Below are 26,328 nucleotides of genomic sequence, written 5' to 3' on the forward strand. Positions count from 1 at the left end.
TATCAGAAAGTGAATACATCCACATAACAATCACCTGGGTCAAGATGTAAAATATTAAAGAACTCTAGAAATTCCCCTTGAACTCCCTACCAGTTATTACTCCTTTCTTCCTTTTTTTTTTTTTTTTTTTCAGGCTTTGTCACCCAGGTAGGAGTGCACTGGTGCGATCATGGCACATTGTAGCCTCAACCTCTCAGGCTCAAGCGATCCTGTCGCCTCATTTTTTCATGTTTTGTAGAGACAAGGACTCACTATGTTGCCCAGGCTGGCCCTCCTTACTTTTTAAAAATAACCACTATCTACCAATCATGAACAAAAGATGATTTTTGACATCAGATTAATTTGCCTGTTTTTGAAGGTATAAATGAAACTCTTTAAGATGAGCTATTCCTGGTGTCTTTCAGCCTTTTTTTTTTTTTTTTTTTTTTTGAGACGGAGTCTTGGCTCTGACACCCAGGCTGGAGTGCAGTGGCACGATCTCGGCTCACTGCAATCTTCACCACCTGGGTTCAAGTGGTTCTTGTGCCTCAGCCTCACGAGTAGCTGGGATTACAGATGCACGCCATTATGCCTCGCTATGTAGTTCATTTTTATTGCCATATAAGATTCCTTTGTGGCCGGGCGCCGTGGCTCATGCCTGTAATCCCAGCACTTTGGGAGGCCAAGGCAGGTGGATCACAAGGTCAGGAGATTGAGACCATCCTGGCTAACACGGCGAAACCCCGTCTCTACTAAAAATACAAAAAATGAGCCAGGAGTGGTGGCGGGCGCCTATAGTCCCCGCTACTCAGGAGACTGAGGCAGGAGAATGGTGTGAACCCGGGAGGTGGAGTTTGCTGTGAGTCGAGATCAGCCTGGGCGAGAGTGAGAGGTTTCAAAAAAAAAAAAAAAAAAAAAAAAAAATTCCTTTGTACAATTATATCAGTTTCATTGATTCTTTCTTTACCTATATAGGTTCTTTTAGGTTTTAATAGTTTACTGGTAGAGGCTAATGATTTATCCTTTGAGATTAATAGCTTGTAGATTCTTTTCTTTTCTTTTTCTTTCTTTTTGTTTTTTTTGAGATGGAGTTTCACTCTGTAGCCCAGGCTAGAGTGCAGTGGTGCGATCTCACCTTAGTGCAGCCTCTGCCTCCTGGGTTCAATCAATTCTTCTGCCTCTCAGCCTCCCAAGTAGCTGGGACCATAGGCGCATGCCACCATGTCCGGGTAATTTTTTTGTACTTTTAATAGAGACAGGGTTTTACCATATTGGCCAGGCTGGTCTTGAACTCCTGACCTCAAGTGATCCACCCGCCCTGGCCTCCCAGAGTGCTAGGATTACAGGTGTGAGCCACCGTGCCTGGTCAGTTTGTAGATTATTTTAGGCTTTCTTCACGTATAATTATGTACACTGTGAATAGTGGCAATTTTATTTTTTCCTTCCCAATCCTTTATAACTTTTCCTCTTATTACACTGTCTGGGACCTCCAGTAGAATGTTGAAAAGAAGTGGTGATAGAAGGCATCCTTGTCTTCTTTTCCCTTTTCAGAAAATGCTTTCAGTATTTCAGTCTTAGGTGTCATGTTAGCTGTTTGTTTTGTAGGTAACTCCATATCAGATTAAGGAAGCTATTCCTGCTTTGCTAAGAGGGGGTGTGTGTGTGTGTGTGTGTGTGTGTGTGTATGTGTGTATGCGTGTTTCTTTTTTTTTTTTTGAAATGGAGTCTCACTCTGTCACCCAAGCTGGAGTGCAGTGGTACAGTTTTGGCTCACTGCAAGCTCTGCCTCCCAGGTTCAAGTGATTCTCGTGCCTTAGCCTCCCCAGTAGCTGGGATTACAAGTGGGCGCCACCACATCCAGCTAATTTTTTGTATTTTTAGTTGAGATGGGATTTTGTCATGTTACCTAGGCTGGTCTCAAACTCCTGAGCTCAGGTGATCTGCCTGCCTTAGCCTCCCAAAGTGCTAGGATTACAGGTGTGAGCCTCCAACACCTGGCTGGTTTCTGTCTTTTTTTTTTTTTTTAAATTTTAGAGACGGAGCCTCGCTCTGTTTCCCAGGCTGGAGTGCAGTGGTGTGAGCATAACTCCCTGCAGCCTTGAACACTTGGGCTCAAGCAATTCTCCTGCTTCGGCTTCCCAAGTAGGTGGGATTACAGGCACCCAACACCACACCTGGCTGTGTGTGTGTTTCTTATGAATCTTGTTGTTTGTCAAATGTTTTTCCTGTTATCAAGATAATAAAGTGATTTTTCTCTTATAGTCTGTTAATGTTGATGAATTACATTGGCCCATTTTCAAATGTTAACTGCATTTCTGGAATAAACCAAACTTATATATGCCACTAGATTCAGTTTAATATTTTGTTTAGGATTTTTGCAGCTCTCTCCTGCTGGGGATTGTCCTGTAATTTTCTTTTTTTTTTTTTTTTTTTTTTTTTTTTTGAGACGGAGTCTCGCTCTGTCGCCCAGGCTGGAGTGCAGTGGCACGATCTCGGCTCACTGCAAGCTCCGCCTCCCGGGTTCACGCCATTCTCCTGCCTCAGCCTCTCCGAGTAGCTGAGACTACAGGCGCCCGCCACCACGCCCGGCTAATTTTTTGTATTTTTAGTAGAGACGGGGTTTCACCGTGGTCTCGATCTCCTGACCTCGTGATCCGCCCGCCTCGGCCTCCCAAAGTGCTGGGATTACAAGCGTGAGCCACCGCGCCCGGCCTAGTCCTGTAATTTTCTTGTGATGCTATTGTCAAGTTCTGGTTTCAGGTTATGCTGGTATTATTAGTTGAAATTCTATTTTTTGAAATTTTAAGAATGGTGTTACTGGCTGGGCGCGGTGGCTCATGCCTGTAATCCCAGCACTTTGGGGGGCCGAGGTGGGCAGATCATGAGGTCAGGAGATCGAGACCATCCTGGCTAACACAGTGAAACCCTGTCTACTAAAAATACAAAAAATTAGCTGGACGTGTTGGCGGGTGCCTGTAGTCCCAGCTACTTGGGAGGCTGCGGCAGGAGAATGACGTGAAGCCGGAGACAGAGCTTGCAGTGAGCTGAGTGAGCCGAGATTGTACCACTGTACTCCAGCCTGGGTGACAGAGCGAGACTCCGTCTCAAAAAAAAAAAAAAACGGCGTTACTTCTTCCTTAAGTGTTTGTTAGAGTTCACTGGTGAAACCACATAGATAAGGGGTCGTTTTTGGGAAGTGTTTTTCTTTTTTGAGGTGAATTTTTCTTTTCCTTTTCTTTTCTTTTTTTTTTTTTTTTTGAGACAGAGTCTTGCTCTGTCACCCAGGCTGGAGTGCATTGGTGCCATCTCAGCTCACTGCAACCTCTGCCTCCTGGGTTCAAGCGATTTTCCTGCCTTGGCCTCCTCAGTAGCTAGGATTACAGGCGTACACCATGCCTGGCTAATTTTTGTATTTTTAGTAGAGATGGGGTTCTGCCATGTTGGCCAGCTGTTCTCAAACTCCTGACCTCAGGTAATCCATCTGCCTGCCTCGGCCTCCCAGAGTGCTGGGATTACAGGTGTGAGCCACTCTGCCTGGCCTGAACTTCTTTTTTTTTTTTTTTTTGTTGAGACAGAGTCTCATTCTGTCCCCCAGGCTGGAGTGCAGTGGGGCGATGTCAGCTCACTGCAAGCTCTGCCTCCCGGATTCACGCCATTTTCCTGCCTCAGCCTCCCGAGTAGCTGGGACTACAGGCGCCCACCACCACACCCAGCTAAGTTTTTGTATTTTCAGTAGAGATGGGGTTTCACCGTGTTAGCCAGGATGGTCTTGATCTCCTGACCTTGTGATCTGCTCGTCTTGGCCTCCCAAAGTGCTGGGATTACAGGTGTGAGCCACCACGCCCGGCCCTGAACTTCTTAATTGAAGTGTAGTTTATGTAGAAAGGTGAGCATAAGTGATACAAAATGAACCCCTTGTGTTATTCACCAACCTGACCAAAAAATAGGACATTTCTAGTACCATAGGAGCTTCCTTGTGGCCCCTCCCACTCTTTCCCTTCTAAAGGTGACCACTGCTGTCACTTCTATCATCATATAGTAGGCTGTTTTTGATATTAACTGTAGTAGCTTCTTACGGTTTTAATTTGCATTTCTCTAATGAGTAATGATGTTGAGCACCTTTTTGTGTGCTTGTTTGCCACTTGTGTATCTTTTTTTTTTTTTTTTTTTTTTGAGACAGAGTCTCGCTCTGTTGCCCAGGCTGGAGTGCAGTGGCATGATCTCGGCTCACTGCAACCTCCACCTGCAGGGTTCAAGTGATTCTCCTGCCTCAGCCTCCTGAGTAGCTGGGATTACAGGTGTGTGCCAGCACGTCCGGCTAATTTTTTTGTATTTTTAGTAGACATAGGGTTTCACCATGTTGGCTAGGCTGGCCTCGAACTCCTGACCTCAGGTGATCTACCCAGCTTGGCCTCTCAAAGTGCTGGGATTACAAGTGTGAGCCACCACGCCTGGCCTGTTTATCTTCTTTAGTAAAATGTCTGTTCAGATCTTTTGCCCATTTTTAAATTGGATTGTTTACTTATTAAGTTTTGACAATTTTTAACGTATTCTGGATATAAGTTCTTCACCAGGTACAAGATTTGCAGATGTTTTCTTCTATTCTTTGGCTTATCTTTTCATTCACTTAACAGTATCTTCTGAAGAGCAGTTCTTAATTTTGATGAAGTCCAATTAATTTTTTCCTTTTTTGGATCATGCTTTTGTTGTCATATTAAAGGACTCTGCCTAACCCAGGGTCACTTAGAACTTCTCCTGTGTTTTTGTTTAAAGTTTTAACATTTTACCTTTTACATTCTTTTCTTTTTGAGACGGAGTCTTGCTCTGTCACCAGGCTGGAGTGCAGTGGCATGATCTTGGCTCACTGCAACCTCTGCCTCCTGGTTTCAAGCGATTCTTCTGCCTCAGCCTCCCGAGTAGCTGGGACTACAGGTGTGCACCACCACGCCCGGCTAATTTTTGTATTTTTAGTAGAGATGGGCTTTCACCATGTTGGCCAGGATGGTCTAAAACGCCTGATCTCATGATCTGCCCGCCTCGGCTTCCCAAAGTGCTGGGAGTACAGGGGTGATCCACCGCGCCCAGCCTACCTTTTACATTTAGACCTTTTTTTTTAAGATGGAATCTTGCTCTGTCTTCCAGGCTGTAGTGCAGTGGTGTGATCTTGGTTCACTTCAACCTCTGCCTTTGGAGTTCAAGGAATTCTCCTGCCTCAGCCTGCTGAGTAGCTGAGATTATTGGTGTGTGTCACCATGCCCCGCTAATTTTTGTATTTTTAGTAGAGACAGTGTTTCACCATGTTGTCCAGGCTGGTCTCGAACTCCTGACCTCAGGTGATCCACCCATCTTGGCCTCCCAAAGTTCTGGGATTACAGGTGTGAGCTACCCTGCCCTGCCTATTTTTATGTTTTTAATTTCGGTGAGTTCTATTTTTTTTTCTTCTTGATTTTACTTTGTTCCTTTTTTTACTTTCTTTTTTTTTTGAGACGGAGTCTCGCTGTCGCCCAGGCTGGAGTGCAGTGGTGTGATCTTGGCTCACTGCAGGCTCCGCCCCCCAAGGTTCACACCATTCTCCTGCCTTAGCCTCCTGAGTAGCTGGGACTACAGGCGCCCGCCACCACGCCCGGCTAATTTTTTTGTATTTTTAGTAGAGACGGTTTCACTGTGTTAGCCAGGATGGTCTCGATCTCCTGACCTCGTGATCCACCCACCTCAGCCTCCCAAAGTGCTGGGATTACAGGCATGAGCCACCACGCCTGGCCTCCGTTTTTTACTTTCTTAAGGTGGAAACTTAGGTTATTGATTTGAGACTTTTCTAATGAAATTATTTAACACTATGAATGCTATGAATTTATCAGTAAGCACTGCTGCATCCCACAAATTTTGATATATTATATTTTAAAAAATTGTTCTACACCTCACCTAAATTTTTTTTAAATTGTTGATTTGTTGTATTTTTATTCAGTCCAAAATATTTTCTAATTTTTCTAATTTTTTTCTTTTATCCATGAGTTATTTAGAAATATGTTTAATTTCCATGTTTTTGGGATTTTTCTGTTATGTTTCTGGTACAGATTTATAGTCTAATTCAGTTATAGTCAGATAACATGCCTTATATGATTTGTATGATTTCAATCCTTTTAAATTTGTTAAGGTTTGTTTTAAGACCCAAGATATAGTGTGTCTTGGGGAATTTTTCATGTGAACTTGAAAAATGTATGTATCACCAGGTGTGGTGGCTTACACCTGTAATCCCAGCATTTTGGGAGGCCGAGGTAGGTGGATCACCTGAGGTCAGGAGTTTAAGACCAGCCTGACCAACATGGAGAAACCTTGTCTCTACTAAAAATATAAAATTAGTTGGGCGTGGTGGTGCATGCCTGTAATCCCAGCTATTCGGGAGGCTGAAGCAGGAGAATCACTTGAACCTGGGAGGCGGAGTTTGTGGTGAGCCGAGATTGTGCCATTGCACTCCAGCCTGGGCAACTAGAGTGAAACTCTGTCTCCAAAAAATAAATAAATAAAATAATTTAGCCAGGTTTGGTTGGTGGCGAGTGCACCTGTAGTCCCAGCTACTTGGGAGGCTGAAGTGGGAGGATCACCTGAGTCTGAGGAGGTCGAGGCTGCAGTGAGCCATAATTATGCCACTGCACTCCAGCCTGGGTGACAGAGTGAGACCTTATCTCCAAAAACAAAAAAAGGAAAATTCATGTGTAAGTTTTTGTGTGTACATATGTTTTCACTTCTCTTGGGTATTAGGAGTGAAATTGTTGGGTCATACACCAGTTAAGCATACTCGGTAAGTTTAACCTTTTAAGGAGCTGCTAGACTGTTTTCCACAGTGGCTGCACCATTTTAAATTTCCATCAGCAATACATGAAAGTTTAAATTCCTCCATATTCTTGGCTGGGCACAGTGGCTTATGCCTGCAATCCCAGCACTTTGGGAGGCCAAGGCTGGTGGATCACTTGAGGTCAGCAGTTTGAGACCAGCCTGGCCATCATGGTGAAACCCTGTCCCTACCAAAAGATACAAAAATTAGCCAGACGTGGTGGTGTGTGCCTGAGTAGTCACAGCTACTCAGGAGGCTGAGGTGGGAGAATTGCTTGAACCTGGGAGGTGGAGGTTGCAGTGAGCCGAGATGGCCCCACTGCACTCCAGCCTGGGAGGCAGAGTCAGACTGTCTCAAAAAAGAAAAAAAGTTTTTTCCCTACATTCTCACCAATACTTTTTATTATCTGTCTTTTAAATTATAGCCATCCGAGTGGACATGATGTTCAGCCCCTTTTTGTTTAGTTTCTACACGTTATATCGTTTTCCATCCTTCTACTTTTAACTTACCTTACTATTATATTTGAAGTGAATTTCTTGTAGCCAGCATATAGTTGGTACTTATTTTTATCTATTCTAACAATCTCTAACCTTTAACTGGTGTATTTAGAACATTTATGTTCAATGTGATTATTGATATGTTTGGATTTAGGTCTATATTTTATTGTTTTCCCTTTTTTACCTCTGTTTTTCTTTTTTTTTTTTTTTTTTTTTGAGACAGAGTTTCACTCATGTTGCCCAGGCTGGAGTGCAATGGAGGGATCTCGGCTCACTGCAACCTCCACCTCCTGGGTTCAAGCAATTCTCCTGCCTCAGCCTCCCTGAGTAGCTGGGATTACAGGTACCCGCCACCACACACGGCTACTTTTTGTATTTTTAGTACAGACGGGGTTTTGCCCTGTTGTCCAGGCTGGTCTTGAACTCTTGACCTCAGGTGATCTGCCCGCTTCAGCCTCCCTTTGTGCTGGGATTACAGGCTTGAGCCACCGTGCCTGGCCTTACCTGTTTTTTATTCTTCTCTTTTTCCTTTCCTGCTGGTGTTGGCTTATTCAAACATTTGTTAGTATTTCATTTTAATTTATGTGTATCTTCTTGAATATATATCTCTTTGCATATGGCTGTTTTAGTGGTTGCTTTAGGCAGTTGACTGTGCCTTTTCGTATGGCTTTTCTAGTGGTTCCTGTGTAGATTACAATATATATAGTTGTCAAAATCTCCTTGGAATCAGTATTTTACCACTGTAAGTGGAATGTGAAAACCTTATCATGTTGGGTTCTTGATCTTTCACCTTTAGGTTGTAGTTGTCTTTACTATTACCTTTATGTTGAAAATTCCATTAGATAATATTATGATCTTTTTCAAACATTTTAAGGAATACACTAGGAGAAGAATATTTAATTATATTCACCTAGATATTTATTTCACCTTTGTATTCTGGATCTCTGAGCTTTTTTTTTCTTTCTGTCTAAGAAATTCTTCTTGGAAATTATTTTAGAGAGGGTTTTCTTGCAACAAATTTTTTTTGTTTTCCTTTACCTGAGAATAGCTTTATTTCACCTTCATTCCTAAGGAGTGTTTGTTTTTTTTTTTTTTTTTGGCTGAATATAGAATCCTTTTTTTTTTTTTTTTTTTTTTTTTTTTTTTTTTGAGACACAGTCTCACTCTGTCACCCAGGCTGGAGTGCAGTGGCACAATCTCACAATGTCAGCTCACTGCAACCTTCGCCTTCTGTATTCAAGCGATTCTTCTGCCTCAGCCTCCCGAGTAGCTGGGATTATAGGTGTCCACCACCACGCCCGGCTACTTTTTGTGTTTTTAGTAGAGATGGGGTTTCACCATGTTGGCCGGGCTGGTCTCGAAATCCTGACCTCGGATGATCTGCCTGCCTCAGCCTTCAAAAGTGCTGGGATAACAGGCGTGAGCCACCACAGCCGGCCTGAATATAGAATTCTGAGCTAGCCGTTTCTTTCAGTACTTTAAAAATGTTATGGGCCGGGCACGGTGGCTCACACCTGTGATCCCTTTGGGATTACACTTTGGGAGGCTGAGGTGGGCAGATCACGAGGTCGGGAGATCGAGACCATCCTGGCCAACATGGTGGGACCCCATCTCTACTAAAATACAAAAAATTATCCGGGCCTGGTGGCATGCCCTTGTAGTCCCAGCTACTCAGGAGGCTGAGGCAGGGGAATAGCTTGAACCCAGGAGGCAAGGGTTGCAGTGAGCCAAGATCGCGCCACTGCATTCCAGCTTGGCGGCAGAGCAAGACTCCATCTCAAAAAAAAAAAGTTACGTCACTTGTTTTTGACTTCCATGTTTTCTCATGAGGAATCTGCAGTCATTTGAATTGTTGTTTTCCTGTGAATGCATCATTTTTCTGGATGCTTTTAACATTTTTTTCTTTGTCTTTTGTTTTTTGCAGTTTGCTTATGATGTGTGCTGTGGCCTGGATTTCTTTGGCTTATCCTATTTGGTGTTCACTGAACTTTTTGCATCTGTAAGCTTATGTCTTTTGCCAGATTTGTGATATTTCTAGCTTTTGTTTTTTCTATTTTTTTCTGTATTACTGTCTTTCTCCTTTCCTTTTGGGAGTCTATACACATGAAATGTCAATTTTTCTATTGCTCCACAGGTCCCTGAATCTCTGTTCAATTTTTTAAAAGTCATTTTTGTCTTTGTCGGCCAAATGTTATATTTCAATTGATCTGTCTTCAGATTCACTGACTTTTTTCTCTGGCACCTTCATTTTGCTATTAAGTCCACACATTGCAGTTGGTTGATATGTCTTAATTTTTTACTGCATGATTTATTTATTTACCATTACGATTTATTTTTTGTAGAAGGTAGTTCATTTGTCCGAATGGTTTTTCACAATGTGAATTTTCTAATTACATCTCTATAGTATTTAACATGGTTTCTGTCCCTTGTGTTGTCTGTAGGTTGGAAATTAGACCTAAATTAAGGGTCAGCAAACCACAGTCTATGGGTCAAATCTGGACTTCCTTTGTTTTTATAAATATTTGTTGGAATACAGCCACATTTATTCATTTGCATATTGTCTATGGCAGCTTAAGTGCTGCATTGGTAGAGTTGACTGGTTGTAACAGAGACTGTATGGCTGGCAAAGCCTAAAATATTTGTTCTGTTTCTTTTTGTTTTTTGAGACGGAGTCTTGCTCTGTCACCCAGGCTGGAGTGCTGGAGTGCAGTGGCATGATCTCGGCTCATTGCAAGCTCTGCCTCCTGGGTTTATGCCATTCTCTTGCCTCAGCTTCCCGAGTAGCTGGGACTACACGTGCCCGCCACCATGCCCGGCTAATTTTTTGTATTTTTTAGTAGAGACTCGGTTTCACTGTGTTAGCCAGGATGGTCTCGATCTCCTGACCTCGTGATCCACCCACCTTGGCCTCTAAGAGTGCTGGGATTACAGGCGAGAGCCACCACGCCTGACTATTCTGTTTCTTTATAGAAAACAGTTGCTGGCTGGGCATGGTGGCTCGTACCTGTAATCCCAGCACTTTGGGAGGCCAAGGTGGAAGGTTTGCTTGAGCTCAAGACTTTGAGACCAGCCTGGGCAACATGGTGAAACCCTGTGTCTACTAAAGACACAGAAAAATAGCCAGGTGTGGTGGTGTGTCCTTGTAATTCCAGTTACTCAGGAGGCTGAGGTGGGAGAATCGCTTGAGCCTGGGGAGGTTGCGGCTGCAGTGAGCTGTGATCACGCTGTTGCATTCCAGTCTAGGTGACAGAAGGAAACCCTGTTTCCATAAAAAAAAAAAAAAAAGATTGCTGACCCTGGGTCGAGAGATTTTTATTCGATTTTTTTTGTTTGGCAAGTAAACTTACTAGGTGTTGGTGTATATTTGCATATGTGACGTAGAACATTTGGTGTAGAGCATTCATCTTTTTGTTATATTAACAGCCACTGAAGACCATTTCTTTTTTTTTTTTGAGACGGAGTCTCGCTCTGTTGCCCAGGCTGGAGTGCAGTGGCGCAATCTCGGCTCACTGCAAGCTCCGCCTCCCGGGTTCATGCCATTCTCCTGCCTCAGCCTCTCTGAGTAGCTGGGACTACAGGCGCCCGCCACCACGCCCAGCTAATTTTTTTTGTATTTTTAGTAGAGACGGGGTTTCACCATGGTCTCAATCTCTTGACCTCGTGATCCGCCTGCCTCGGCCTCCCAAAGTGCTGGGATTACAAGCGTGAGCCACTGCGCCCGGCCTGAAGACCATTTCTTATACTTACTACTTTTTCATTGATCAGCTACATTTTTGATGGTTACTTTTCCTACATTTTTGATGGATGTTTTTGCTATATCATTTTAGGTTACTATTTTTCTTTTACTGTCTTCTGGCTTCCATTCTTTATCACTTATTGTTAGCTATAAGCCTTATTGTTGTCCTTTTAAAGGTAATCTGTCGCCTTATATCCCGCATCCCTACTCCCTGGATGTTTTTGAGCTGTTTCTGTTTTTCTTTTTTCTTTTTTTTTGGGACAGAGTCTTGCGCCGTCACCCAGGCTGGAGTGCCATGCGCCATCTCTGCTCACTGCAACCTCTGCTTCCGGGGTTCAAGTGATTCTCCTGCTTCAGTCTCCCGAGTAGCTGGGATTACAGGCATGTGCCACCACACCTGGCTAATTTTTGTATTTTTAGTGGAGACGGGGTTTCACCATGTTGGCCAGGCTGGTCTCGAACCCCTGTGGATGTAGAGGGTTGTGTGTGCGTGTGTGTATATATAGTCATACACTACATAACAATGTTTCAGTTGAAATGTACCACATATACAATGGTGGTCCTATAAGATTATAATACTGTATTTTTACCTTTTCTATGTATAGATATCTTCAGGGCTGGGCACAGTGGCTCGTGCCTGTAATCCCAGCACTTTGGGAGGCCAAGGCAGGTGGATAACTTGAGCTCAGGAGTTGAAGACCAGCTTGGGCAACCTGGCGAAACCCTGTCTCTACAAAAAAAAAACAAAAAAAAAAAACAAAAAAATAAAAATTAACCAGGCATGGTGGTGGCATGAGCCTATCTAGCTACTTGAGAGGCTGGGGTGGGAGGATTGTTTGAGCCAGGGGGCAAGGCTGCAGTAAGCCATGATTGTGCTACTGCACTCCAGCCTGAGTTACAAGAGTGAGAACCTGTCTCAAAAAAAAAAAAAAAAAATCTTTAGGTACACAGATACCATCGTGCTACAGTTGCCTGCAGTATTCAGTACAGTAAAATGCTGTACAGGTGTGTAGCCTAGGAGTAATAAGCCATACCATGTAGCCTAAGTGTGCAGTAGGCTCTACCGTTTAGGTTTTTGTAAGTACACTCCATGATGACACATGACCGTGTGTGTGTATGTGTTACATCTTATTTTCTGTGCTATAGTCTGTCTTTTTTTTTTTTTTTTTGAGTCAGAGTTTCGCTCTTGTAGCCCAGGCTGGAGTGCAATGGCACGATCTTGGCTCACTATAACCTCCACCTCCTAGGTTCAAGCGATTCTCCTGCTTCATCCTCCTGAGTAGCTGGAATTCCAGGTGCCCACCACCATGCCTGGCTAATTTTTGTATTTTTAGTAAAGACGGGTTTCACCATGTTGGCCAGGCTGGTCTGAAACTCCTGACCTCAGGTGATCCATTTGCCTTGGTTTCCCAAAGTGATAGGATTACAAGCGTGAGCCACCATGCCTGGCCCATATTATGTCTTTGATATTCTTTCCTGTTTTTAATTTTCCATTCTTTTGTCATTCTGTGTATAACAGGGATATTTTCTTCTGACTGTTCTTTGCTGATTTTTTTTTTATTTTTTGCTGTGTCTAGTCTGCTATCAAGCCCACCCTTGAATTTCCTAATTACTGTATTTTTCAATTATGTTATTTATTTATTTATTTATTTTTATTTATTTTTTGAGACAAGAGTCTTGTTCTGTTGCCTAGGCTGGAGTGCAGTGGCGTAATCTCAGCTCACTGCAAACTCCACCTCCCGGGTTCAAGCGATTCTCCTGCTTCAGCCTCCCGAGTAGCTGGGATTACAGGCACTTGCCACTACAAAATTAGCCTGGCTAATCTTTGTGTTTTTAGTAGAGATGGGGTTTCACCATCTTGGCCAAGCTGGTCTTGAACTCCTGACCTCAGGTGGTCTGCCTGCCTCCGCCTCCCAAAGTGCTAGGATTATAGGCGTGAGCCACCGTGTCTGGCCCTGTTTGTTTCTCTGTTGTAGTTTTCAGTTCTCTGCTAGAATTCTCCCACTTGTCATTGTCATTTCTGTCAGTTGTTTTGAAATCTTTTTCTGATAATTCATTTATTTGGGTCTCCTGTCGGGTCTGTTTCTAAAGTCAATTTCTCTCCTTGGGTTTGGTTGTTTCCTTGAATGTCTGCTCATTTTTGGGTGCCAGAAATTGAATGTGAAAGACATTGGAGATAGTTTGAGGCCGTGAGTGATACCTCTAGAAGCCTAAAAAATCTATTTGTGATTTTTATAAGTTGTACTAGAAGAATAAACAGGCATGGGAGAAGAAGGAACCGGTAGGCCGAGGCAGGTGGATCACGAGGTCAGGAGATCAAGACCATCCTGGCTAACATGGTGAAACCCCATCTCTACTAAAAATACAAAAACAAAATTAGCTGGGCATGGTGGCGGGTGCCTATAGTCCCAGCTACTTGGGAGGCTGAGGTGGGAGAATGGCATGAACTCGGGAGGCAGAGCTTTCAGTGAGCCGAGATCGTGCCACTGCACTCCAGCCTGGTCGACAGAGCGAGACTCTGTCTCAAAAAAAAAAATAAAAGAAGAAGGAACCAGTAAGAAACAGTTAATAGACTCATCCTGGGTTCTAGGTCTCCCAGAGAAGCAGTTAAGGGAAATGGGGAGAGAATCTCAAGGAATAAGGAGGGATACAACTAAAAGGGTAGAATGTTGGCATCAAAAAAGAGACCTTTAGATTAAAAACAAAAATAAAGGGAGCAATCTACCTGTAGAAAGTAATTGGTATACTTGTTCCTTGAGTTTAGATTAGGAATCAGTTACTTAGGTTTAAAAAGACTTGGTAGGTCTTCATGGATTTGATGTGGCAGTAGGTTGAGTTTTAAAGGAAGTAACCATTTAGTAAATGGTGAAGAGCAGGAAGGGAATTTCAGGCTCTACTGTACTTTGTAACTTACTTTGTTTTTCATGTTTCCTTTGAAATTATTTTTAGTCTCATTGGTCTAAAAATGTTTAGTGTTGTTAGGGGGTGTGTAAAGACCAGAAGCTTCCATACTTTGGCCACAGACACTACACAGCCTAGATGGGTTAACTCTCAAGTCCAGTGAGTTAAAGAAACTTCTTGGGGATACTGATACCTGCCCACCCTACCTCACAGGTTTTCTGTAAAGATCTAATGGGATGTATGAAATATTTTTAAAGATGTAAAAGTAGTATACAAGTGTAGGGTGGTTAAAAATCACATGGCTGGTGGAGAATTGCATAATGTGTAATTACACTGAAGGGAAAATTTAAAAATTGATAGCTTATTACATTTGCATCGATTTTGTTAATATAATTTAATTGGGTTAAGTAAAATATATGACAAATTTATGTGTGAATTGGAAATTATCAGCATCAAAAGTTAATGTTACCTTTTTTTGCCTGAGGGCTTATACATATATTTTCATTATTTTTGAGAACATGAATTTCCTTTTGAAAAAGAGATAAAGTATTATGAAAACAAAGGCATTGTCATAGTATATACACTTTCAGTTTTTATTTAGAGTCTACAATAAAATTTAAGCATTATGAATTATTGGATTATGTGTCATTTTCTCTACAACAAAAATAAGATAACCCTAGTCCTAAAGGAATATTATAATTCATAAACAAAACATTATATTAAAATTTTATACTAAAGTATGAAATTATTTCTCTCTAGGCAAAATTTGGTTTCTCTAATATTACTGGAATTGATTACTCTCCTTCTGCAATTCAGCTTTCTGGAAGTATTATAGAAAAAGAAGGTTTATCTAACATTAAGTTAAAGGTAACTATTATTTATATTACTATAATATTTACAATGGAGGTTAAATGTTTCTAGAGCATATTAATTGACAAGTTTTAAACTCACATAAATTAGGGATCAATCATAAATAATACAAATTGAAACATTTTTAAATAGCCATATTAAAAATTTAATCTAGTTGGTTTGGGGAAATTATTTTTTCTTCTGTATGTTTGTTCATACACTACCGCTCCACATAATACTTAACTATGGATTAACCAGATCAAAGGGTTTTTTTTGTTTGTTTTGTTTTGAGACTGAGTCTTGCTCAGTTGCCCAGGCTGGAGTGCAGTGGCGCCGTCTCGGCTTACCGCAAGCTCCACCTCCCGGGTTCATGCCATTCTCCTGTCTCAGCCTCCCAAGTAGCTGGGACTACAGGCGCCTGCAGCCACGCCCAGCTAATTTTTTGTATTTTTAGTAGAGATGGGGTTTCACCGTGTTAGCCAGGATGGTCTCGATCTTCTGACCTTGTGATCTGCCTGCTTCGGCCTCCCAAAGTGCTGGGATTACAGGCGTGAGCCACTGCGCCCTGCGCAGATCAAAAGGTTTTAAATGCATCAAGTAGTATGTCACCAAAAATCATTTAGTTTATTTTTGTGTGCTATGATCTGTGAGATGATGATTCCTAAATTTGTATTTCTAGCCCAAGCCTGTTTTCTGAGCTCTAGAGTTATAGACAGGCATGCCCTGTTTTTTTTGGCTTCCCAAATGGTATGTTTTTTGACAAATCAAAGGTTTGTGGCAAGCCTGTTGAGTCCCATCTGTTGACACCATTTTTTCAACAGCATGTTCTCACTTTGTGTCTGTGTGTCACATTTTGGTAATTGTAATATTTCAGAGTTTTTCATTATTATTTTATCTGTTATGGTGATTCATGATCATTGATCTTTGATATTACTATTGTAATTGTTTTAGCATGCCATGAACTGTGCCCACGTAAGATGGTGAACTTAATTGATAAATGTATGTTCTGTCTGCTCTGCCTACTGGCTGGTCTCCTATCTCCCTCCCTCCCCCTCAAGCCTCCTTCTTTCTTGGGACACAGCAATATTGAAATTAGGCCAATTAAAAACCTTACAGTGGGACAGGTGCAGTGGCTAACGCCTGTAATCCCAACACTTTAGGAGGCTGAGGTGGGCAGATCACTTTGAGGTCAGGAGTTTGGGACTAGCCTGGCCAACATGGTGAAATCATATCTCCACCAAAAGTACAAAAGATAGCCAGGTGTGGTGGTGGGCACCTGTAGTCCCACCTACACTCCAGCCTAGACCACAGAGGGAGACTGTTTTAAAAAAAAAAAAACAGAGGCAGGAGGATCACCTGAACCTGGAAGGTGGAGGTTGCAGTGAGCTAAGATCGTGCCACTGCATTCCGGCCTGCGTGACAGAGGGAGACTGCGTCTCAAAAAACAAAAAGAAAAAAACAAGGATAAAAAATGAACAACTCCCACCTCAACACAGTGGCCTGTAAGTGTTCAGCTGAAAGGTAGAGTCACACATCTCTCACTTTAAATCAAAAGCTAGAAATGATTAAGCTTAGTGAGGAAGGCATGTTGAAATCCGCCATAGGCCAAAAGCTAGGCCTCTTGTGACAAAATTTAGTCAAGTTGTGAATGCAAAACAAAATTTCTTTAAGGAAATTAAAAGTGGTATTCCAGTGAACACATGAATGATGAGAAAGTCAAACAGCCTTATTGCTGATATGGAGAAAGTTTTAGTGCTCTAGATAGAAGATCAAACCAGCCATAGCATTCTCTCAAGCCAAAGCCTAATCCAGAGCGAGGCCTTGACTCTTTTCAATTCTGTGAAGGCTGAGAGAGGTGAAGAAGCTGCAGAAGAAAAGTTTGAAGCTAGCAGTAGTTAGTTCATGAGATTTAAGAACAGAAGCCATCTTGGCTGGGCACGGTGGCTCATGCCTGTAATCCCAGCACTTTTGGAGGCCAAGGTGGGAGGATCACCTGAGGCCAGGAGTTTAAGACCAGCCTGGCAGACATGCTGAAACCGTCTCTACTAGGGCCTGTAAGAATTATGCTAGATCTTCTTTGCATGAGCTCTATAAATGGAACAACAAAGCCTGGATAACGGCACATCTGTTTACAGTATGGTTTACTGAATATTTTAAGCCCATTTTTGAGACCTACTGCCCCAAAACAAAAAGACTCAAAGTATTACTATTCATTGACAATGCATGAATTCACCCAAGAGCTCTGATGGAGATGTATAAGAAGATTAATCTTGTTTATTTTTGAGATGGAGTCTTGTTCTATCACCCAGGCTGGAGTGTAGTGGCTCGATCTCAGCTTCACCTCCCAGGTTCATGCTATTCTCCTGCCTCAGCCTCCCAAGTAGCTGGGACTACAGGTGCCTGCCACCAGACCCGGCTAATTTTTTGTATTTTTAGTAGAGACGGGGTTTCACTGTGTTAGCCAGAATGGTCTGGATCTCCTGACCTAGTGATCCGCCTGCCTTGGCCTGCCAAAGTGCTGGGATTACAGGCATGAGCCACCATGCCCAGCCGATTAATCTTGTTTTTATGCCTGTTAACACAGGATCTGTTCTGTAGCCTGTGATGGATCAAGGAGTAATTTCGACTTTCCAGTCTTAAATGTGTTATTTAAGAAATGCATTTCATAAGGCTATAGACGTCATAGATGGTGATTCCTCTGATGCATCTGGGCAAAGTAAATTGAAAACCTTCTGGAAATGGGCCGGGCGCGGTGGCTCACACCTGTAATCCTAGCACCTTGGGAGGCCGAGGTGGGCGGATCACAAGGTCAGGAGATCAAGACCATCCTGGCTAACATGGTGAAACCCTATCTCTACTAAAAATACAAAAAATTAGCCAGGTGTGGTGGCAGGCGCCTGTAGTCTCAGCTACTTGGGAGGCTGAGGCAGGAGAATGGCTTAAACCTGGGAGGCGGAGCTTGCAGTGAGCTGAGATCTAGCCGCTGCACTCCAGCCTGGGTGACAGAGCAAGATTCTGTCTCAAAAAAAAGAAAACCTTCTGGAAATGATTCACCATTCTACATGTCGTGAAGAACATTTATAATTCATGGGAGGTCAGAATATCAACATTAGCAGGAGTTTGGAAGAAGCTGATTCCAACCCTAATGGATGACTTGGAGAGGGGTTCAAGATTTCAGTGGAGGAATTAACCGCAAATATAGTAGTAGTAGCAAACTAGAATTAGAAGTGGAGCCTGAAGGTGTAACTGAGTTGCTACAGTCTCATGATAAAACTTGATCAGATAAGGAGTTGCTTCTTATGGTGGACGACCAAAGAAAGTGGTTTTTTGAGATGGAATCTACTGTGAACATTGTTGAAAAACGATTTCGAATATTCCATAAACTTAGTTGATAAAGCAGTAGCAAGGTTTGAGAGCATTGCCTCCAGTGTCGAAGGAAGTTCTACTGTGTGTAAAATGCTATCAAACAATATCATGTGCTCCAGAGAAATCTTTCATAAAAGGAAGAATCCGTCGATACAGCAAACTTTATTACTGTCTTATTTTAAGAAATTGTCACAGCCACCCCAGCCTTCAGCAACCACTACCTTGATCAGTCAGCAGGCATCCTCATCGAGGCAAGATGAGATAATCTTTTCCAGCCAGAGAAAAGATTATGACTTACTCATGGTTTCGATGATGGCTTGTTAGTGTTTTTTAACAATAAAGTATTTTTTGTGAGTGATGGGAGTCTTGCTCTGTCACCCAGGCTGGAGTGCAGTGGTGCGATCTCGGCTCACTGCAACCTCTGCCTCCTGCGTTCAAGTGATTCCCCTGCCTCAGCCTCCCGAGTAGCTGGGACTACAGGCACCCGCCACCACACCCAGGTAATTTTTGTATTTTTAGTAGAGATGGGGTTTCATCATATTGGCCAGGCTGGTCTTGAACTCCTGACCTTGTGATCCACCCGCCTCGGCCCCCCAAAGTGCTGGGATTACAGGTGTGAGCTACCATGCCCAGCCATTTTTGTATTTTTTTAGTAGAGACGGGATTTCATCATGTTGGCCAGGCTGGTATCGAACTCTTGACCTCAGATGATCCGTCCACCTTGGCCTCCCAAAGTGTTGGGATTACAGGCATGAGCCACCACTCCCGGCCTACAATAAAGTATTTTTTAAGGCACCCATTTTTTTTTTTTTTTTTTTGAGATGGAGTTTCGCTCTTGTTGCCCCGGCTGGAGTGCAATGGCATGATCTCGGCTCACCACAACTTCTGCCTCCTGGTTTCAAGCGATTCTCCTGCCTCATCCTCCGAGTAGCTGGGATTATAGGCATGCGCCACCATGCCTGGCTAATTTTTGTATTTTTAGTAGAGATGAGGTTTCACCGTGTTGGTCAGGCTAGTCTTAAATTCCTGACCTCAGGTGATCCACCCGCCTTGGCCTCCCAAAGTGCTGGGATTACAGGTGCGAGCCACCATGCCCGGCAAGGCACCCATTTTTTAAAAGACATAGTGCTCTTGCACACTTAGTAGACTATGATACAGTGTAAACATAACTTTTATATGCACTGGGAAACCAAAAATTTTGTGTGACTTGCTTCATTGTGATGTTTGCTTTGTTGTGTTGGTCTGAAACAGGACTTGCGATATCTCTGAGGGATGCCTATAAAATCTGCCTATTCAAAACTTCCATTTGGAAAGCTCATAGTCTCTCAAGTTAATTAGTCCAAAATGAAACTCTTGGTTTCCTCCTCAGACCTGATTTCCCCAGTCCTTCCCATCTCTACTAATAACACTCCCATTTACCCTGTTGCATTTACCCAAAACCCAAGGAGTCATCCTTGATTCTTCTTTTTCCTTAAAGTCCTATATCCAGTTCTGTTAGTTTTATTTATACATATATATTCATATATATATATATATATATATATAAATTTTTTTTTTTTTTTTTTTTTGTGGAGACAGTGTCTTGCCCTGTAGCCCAGGCTGGAGTGCAGTGGTGTTATTACAGCTCATTGCAGCCTCAATCTCCTGGGCTCAAGTCATTCTTCCACCAAAGCCTCCAGAGTAGCTGGGGCTATAGGCCTGCTTCACCACACCTAATTTTTTTTGTAGAGATGGGGTTTTGCCATGTTGCCCAGGCTAGTCTTGAATTCCTGGCCTCAAGCAATCTGCCTGCCTCTGCTTTCCAAAGTGCTAGGATTACAGGTATGAGCCACTGCTTCTGGCCAGTTTTATCTTCAAAATATATCAAGAATGTGATCATTTCTTGTTATCTCAATTGCTCCCTGTGAAGTCCGAACCACCATTATTTCTTGTTTAAACTACTACAGTAGCCTTTGATTTTGCCCCTCCATTTCCACTCATGCTGCTCTGATGTTCTTTTACCACAGGGCAGCCAGAGTGATTTTTTATTTGTTATTTTTTGAGACGGAGGCTTTTTCTGTTGCCCAGGCTGGAGTGCAGTGGCACCATCCTGGCTCACTGCAACCTTGGCCTCCTGAGTTCAAGCAATTCTCCTTTCTCAGCCTCCCGAGTAGCTGGGACTACAGGCATACACCACCACACCCAGCTAATTTTCTTTGTATTTTTTTAGTAGAGACAGGATTTCAGCATGTTGGTCAGGCTGGCCTTGAACTCATGACCTCAGGTGATCTGCCTGCCTCGGCCTCTCAAAGTGTTGAGATTACAGGTGTGAGCCACTGCGCCCGGCCTAATTTTTGTATTTTTAGTAGAGACCGGGTTTCACCATGTTGGCCAGGCTGGTCTCAAACTCCTGACCTCAAGTGATCCACCTGCCTTGGCCTCCCAGAGTGCTGGGATTATGGGCATGAGCCACTGTGTCCAGCCCTGGCCAGATTTTTAAAAATGTCTGTTCATGTCCCTTCCTTGCTTACAATCCTGAATTGACTTCCCCATTACATTGTAAATGGATTCTGAACCTCATCCAGCCTTACAAAGTCCCTCATTTCTTACATTCCTCCTCGTTTATCATCAATACTCTGGTCACACTGGCTTCTGTTCCTGAAACATGTCAAGCTTGTTTTGAGTATACTTGCTGCACTCTGCCTAGAGTATTCTTGCCCCAGATCTTAGCATGTTTGGTTCATTATCATAATTCAGATCTTTGCTCAAATAACACCTTAGAGAAAACTTTATTTATTTATTTATTTTTATTTTTTGAGACGGAGTTTCGCTCTTGTTGCCCAGGCTGGAGTGCAATGGCGTGATCTCGGCTCACCGCAACCTCCGTTTCCTGGGTTCAAACGATTCTCCTGCCTCAGCCTCCCGAGTAGCTGGGATTACTGGCATGCGCCACCACGCCCGGCTAATTTTTGTATTTTTAGTAGAGGCAGGGTTTCTCCATGTTGGTCAGGCTGGTCTCGAAGTCCGGACCTCAGGTGATCTACCCGCCTTGGCCTCCCAAAGTGTTGGGATTATAGGTGTGAGCCACTGTGCCTGGCCAAGAAAAGTTTCTACTCTGTTTTTCAAACTGTTTCTCTTCCAAGTCACTTAATGTCTTATTTCTCTGGTTTTATTTTCTTCATGGCACTTTATCTGAAGTTACTTATTTAGCTTATTTATCTTTTATCTTTTTCTTTGTAGAATATAAGGTATATTTTCTTCCTTTTCTTTTCCTTTCTTTCTTTTTTTTTTTTTTTTTTTGAGGCAGAGTCTCGCTCTGTTGCCTAGGCAGGAGTGCAGTGGTGCAATCTCTGCTCACTGCAATCTCCACTTTGCAGTTCAAGCAATTCTCCTGCCTCAGCCTTCCAAGTAGCTGGGACTAGCGGCACATGCCACCACGCCCGGCTAATTTTTTGTATTTTTAGTAGAGATGGGGTTTCACCGTGTTAGCCAGGATGGTCTTGATCTCCTGACCTCATGATCCAGCCTTGGCCTCCCTAAGTGTTGGGATTACAGGCGTGAGCCACTGTGCCCAGCCAATATAAGGTATGTTTTCATACAGGGACCTTTTCTATTTTGTTTACTTTTTTTTTTTTTTTTAAGATGGAGTCTAGCTCTGTTGCCCAGGCTGGAGTGCAGTGGCGTGATCTTGGCTCACTTCAAGCTCTGCCTCTCAGGTTCACGCCATTCTCCTGCCTCAGCCTCCCGAGTAGCTGGGACTACAGGCGCCCACCAACACTCCTGGCTAATTTTTTGTATTTTTAGTAGAGATGGGGTTTCACTGTGTTAGCCAGGATGGTCTCGATCTCCTGACCTCGTGATCCGCCCGCCTCGGCCTCTCAAAGTGCTGGGATTACAGGCGTGAGCCACCGTGCCTGGCTCTGTTTTGTTTACTGTTATATCCAGGGTCTGAAAAGTACCTGACAATAGATGTCCACAAAATATTTGCTGAATAGATGAGTATTTTTATATAGGCATTTAGGATGAGGAAGCCTCTTCAAAGTTAGTTCTTCAGAGTGATAGTCATTATTTTGCTTCAGGTATAATGAATACTTTGGACATGAAGGAAGGGAGAAGACCCACCTTCCAATATACATCAACATAATATATACATTTTTAAGTCAATAGAATTTTAGATTAAACATGATTTACAATTACTATATTAAATTTGTATGAATAATTGTGAGCTAATTGCCTAATTATTTTTTTCAAAATGAGTTCAGAATTTTCATTGGTAAATTGTGAATATTTTATAAAATTGAGGCAGATTGCTATTTCCGATGCTTATTATGCATCAAGTTATTGACAGTGAATGAGATGGTGACGTATGATTTTACACATCTAAAGTGCATGAAATTTACCAACTTAAGTAATTACAGTTTAAGTTACTTAATTTCTTAAGCCTTATGCCATTCATTATATCCATTAGTAATTTCGTAAGCTGCTTAGTCAAGACGCAAGAAATTCTTTTTTTTTTTTTTTTAAAGGCTGGTCAAGTGAAGCAGTGGTAATAGAGAAGGAAGGAATAAATTTGTAACTGGTTGTGATCGATTAGTTGTAAACACCACTGCACTCAGACCAGCCAAGGCCCAAGAACTTTTGATCTACCGTGTTTATTTTAGGTTACACACTCGGAATATGAGCTAAAAATCTTATTCCCATAGCTGAGTGCTGTGGCCACATCTACTTAGGAGGCTGAGATGGGAGGATTGCTTAGCTCAGGTTTTCAAGTCTATCCTGGGCAACATAGCAACACTCCTGTCTCCAAAAAATCTTATTTCCAGTGAACTTAGTTCCAAATTCAAATTTTTGACTTTTTGACAGAAACAAGTTTTTCATAAACTAGGCTTGTGAGCTCTATAATGTGCTGGTATTATTAGGGAATATGGCTGGCTTTGATTTGTTTCCAAATTTGTAGAGATTTGGAATGTTCAGGAAATAGCAGTCTCTCTTATTAATCTTGGCTTTAATGATCTTGGAATGAAGCTCATAAAAGTTAGCTATAAAGTTGAAAATATGTTTATTATATGTAAAATGCCATTATAATTAATGGCTCCTTTTATTAATAACCTTTTATAGGTTGTCACTTACATTCTGTAAGGATTTTGTTTTAATTGTTCTCACATAGACATTGACTTTTAATATAGGTAGAAGACTTTTTGAATCTCTCCACACAGCTGTCTGGATTTCATATTTGTATTGACAAAGGGACTTTTGATGCCATAAGCCTTAATCCTGACAATGCAATTGAGAAGAGGAAGCAATATGTGAAATCTCTCTCCAGGGTGTTGAAAGTAAAAGGCTTTTTTCTAATAACGTCATGTAATTGGACCAAGGAAGAGTTGCTAAATGAATTCAGTGAAGGTAAATGACTATACGGTGTTTAAATGTGTGCTTACCTCATGTTTCATGTACTTAAATAGGTTTTCTCCCCGTTTTGTGTTATAGTGTTTTACTTTTCTATTTGTGGGAATTGCCTGCTTTTTTCTCTGTTAATGACCTTGACAATAACTTTTGACTGTATATGTAAAGCACAGAGAAATAACATTGGTTGAGATCTTTTAAAAAATTTTCCGAGAAATCTTGGCAGTTAAGTACTAACATTTTTGAGCCTGTAAAAATTAAGTTCTCAGCCTGGGCAACGTGGTGAAACCCTGTGTCTGCTAAAAATACAAAAAATTAGCTGGGATTGGTGGCACGTGCCTGTAGTCCCAGCTACTCAGGAGGCTGAGGTGAAAGGATCGCATAAGCCCAGGAAGTGGAGGTTGCAGTGAGTTGAGACTGTGCCACTGCACTCCAGCCTAGGTGACAGAGTGAGACACATCTAAACAAAAAAAAAAGAAAAAATTAAGTTCTCTATTTGAGTTGTACAATCTGTTATTTAAGGTATATAATCTATTATTTATAGAATCAAACAAAAAGTACATACATTGTGCTTCTGACTTCAGTGCACTGATTTACTGGCAAATCCATAATAATGCAAATGGAAGAAGTACTTTTGTCTTACATGCTGAGAGTTTTAATAGAGATATTTTAGCTGTCATGCCCTAGTGGTCATTTAGGTCTTCAGAGATTATAGAACAGTTCTTGTTTTCAGAGGATATAGAACAATTATTTTTAAGATTGCACAGAATTAAAATGTAGGGAATTGATAGATTCTGGTGCTGAGGCAGGATCCTTTTTTGCCTAGTTAGCAAAGTGTAATTAGTGCAGTATCTACTTAGTGGAGATCTTGTGAGAACTGAGAATCTGTAATCTATACACAAAATATTTTGAGTTCTCTGGCAGACTGTTCCTTGCATTTTTTAAGAAATATTTTATCTGCCAGTTTTTTATGTAGTGCACAGGCATTTCTGGGAAAGTATCTTGAGAATCTACAGATATTTGCTTGTTTTTTCTTAGAATCCTTTTCAGCTTAGTTTTTTTTTTTTTTTTTTTGATCCTGCACTTTTTAAAGGATAGGATAAATTTTCAGGATGGAGTCTTGGGTAAATAATATGGTACTCAATATTTGGTTAAATTTTGAACCTCAGTTGTCACAAGCTAATGGAAAGTGAATTACCTCGAGAATAGTTTACTGTGTACCATTATTTATAACCGTACTGCATATACCTTATTTTAGAGTTTGTTTTCTTTTTAGTATTAAGGGAATAGGCTGGGAGAACACTTAACACATGTCCTTTTGTGTGTGTTCAATGGTTTTGACAGATTATATAATGTAAAACCTGAAGTGTTTGAGGCCTGAAATACGAGCTTATGGCTTCATTACTATTGCCTCTGGAAAACAAGAATTATATGTGATTTATTGTCTTTTATTTCATGCCATTTATTTTATTATCTTCCGTGTTAAATTTGTTTCCTTTAGAACTGTTGAGGCCCTGTATCAATAAGCCTTTCCTCTTCCTGAACTTTGACAGTTTTAATAAATGCTCAAAGTTACACTGTGTAGGGCAAGTTTCTTTCCTGGTTTTTAAATACAGGTGTTCTTTTTTACTCCTAGAACCAGCAGACAAAAACATATTTGTCTGTCTTTGATAATGAGGAACAGACTTTAGCCTGGTTAGAGTACTTAAAAATGTGTCTTTATCTGAAAACTATTGAGTAAACTATGTTCAATTTTAGAACAAAATACAGAATTTAAGCGAAATGTTATAATGGGAAATGTTATATAAATAATTATATACAATTGAAAACATTTTTTAGGCATGAGTCCCTTAGAAAATGGTATTTGGAGTTAGATATGGGACAGTAACAGAATACACTGCCCTGCGTCACTGCCAAAGGTCTTGTTCCTGACTACTCATACTGGCTGCCACATTCTCTTTGCATAAAATAAAGCTTGTTTCACCACTCTTTTAAGGTTCTTTTCTTATTTGAACTATAAATGTTCATAAAGCTGTTGAAACAGATCTTGCATTTTTTCCATGATACCCCTGATTATACAAATACTTTGTGTTATAATTTTTTTGGTGAGGGTTACCTGGAACCAGTTGCCCATGTTCTAATTTGATGTCCAAGGGACTTGACTTTATGACAGTGAATGAACGAAAACAATAACCACCTATCTTACTTCAGAAGTAATTTAAGGGAGTCTTTCTGAATCTATTCAGGTTTGGGGAGCTATCCTTTAAAAGAAAAAGTAATTAAAATTTATTATCTAAATAATTGAAAAATATCAATAACGTCAACACATAAGCATACAGATTAAAATAATTAAGACAATTTGTTTACCATCAGTGGAGTACAACCACTATTAATATTTTGGTATATTCTATTTTGAAATATAATAACTCCAATTCTGTAGGGTTAGTTCAGGGAGTTAAAAAGTCCTGGAAAATTTATACAGACAGAAAATTTTTATTATTAAATATCCAAAGCATTTGTAAAAGTTTTGAAAACAAATATGGGTGTATAACTATGTATGTATCCAGCACAATGCCTGCATTTTCCAGCATTAAGATACATCATATTATTTTATTAAAAGGAATGTCCTAATTTGGAAAAGTTTTCTTACGATAAGCTTTTAATAAGCATTATAATATTGAGTTATTATGATTTGGTGAAATTAGATAACATGAATTAGGATGTATAATGAAATAGTATGATAGGCCAATTGATGCAATAATATAATTTTTATTTTTATTTTTGAA

At 41.3% G+C, this 26,328-nt stretch overlaps 1 protein-coding gene across 2 annotated transcripts in view; it reads left to right on the top strand.

Moving 5' to 3' along the window:
- Nucleotides 1-26,328, top strand: part of EEF1AKMT2 (EEF1A lysine methyltransferase 2) — a 34,921-nt gene that overhangs the window by 4,241 nt on the left and 4,352 nt on the right. For both annotated transcript variants that reach the window (XM_055246239.2, XM_055246254.2), the window contains 2 exons: nt 14,705-14,812; nt 23,326-23,542. In XM_055246239.2, the coding sequence (XP_055102214.1) occupies nt 14,705-14,812; nt 23,326-23,542 (325 nt within the window). The remainder of the gene's footprint in view (nt 1-14,704; nt 14,813-23,325; nt 23,543-26,328) is intronic.

This window comes from Symphalangus syndactylus, chromosome 2 (genome assembly GCF_028878055.3).
Source record: "Symphalangus syndactylus isolate Jambi chromosome 2, NHGRI_mSymSyn1-v2.1_pri, whole genome shotgun sequence".
Classification (NCBI taxonomy): domain Eukaryota; kingdom Metazoa; phylum Chordata; class Mammalia; order Primates; family Hylobatidae; genus Symphalangus; species Symphalangus syndactylus.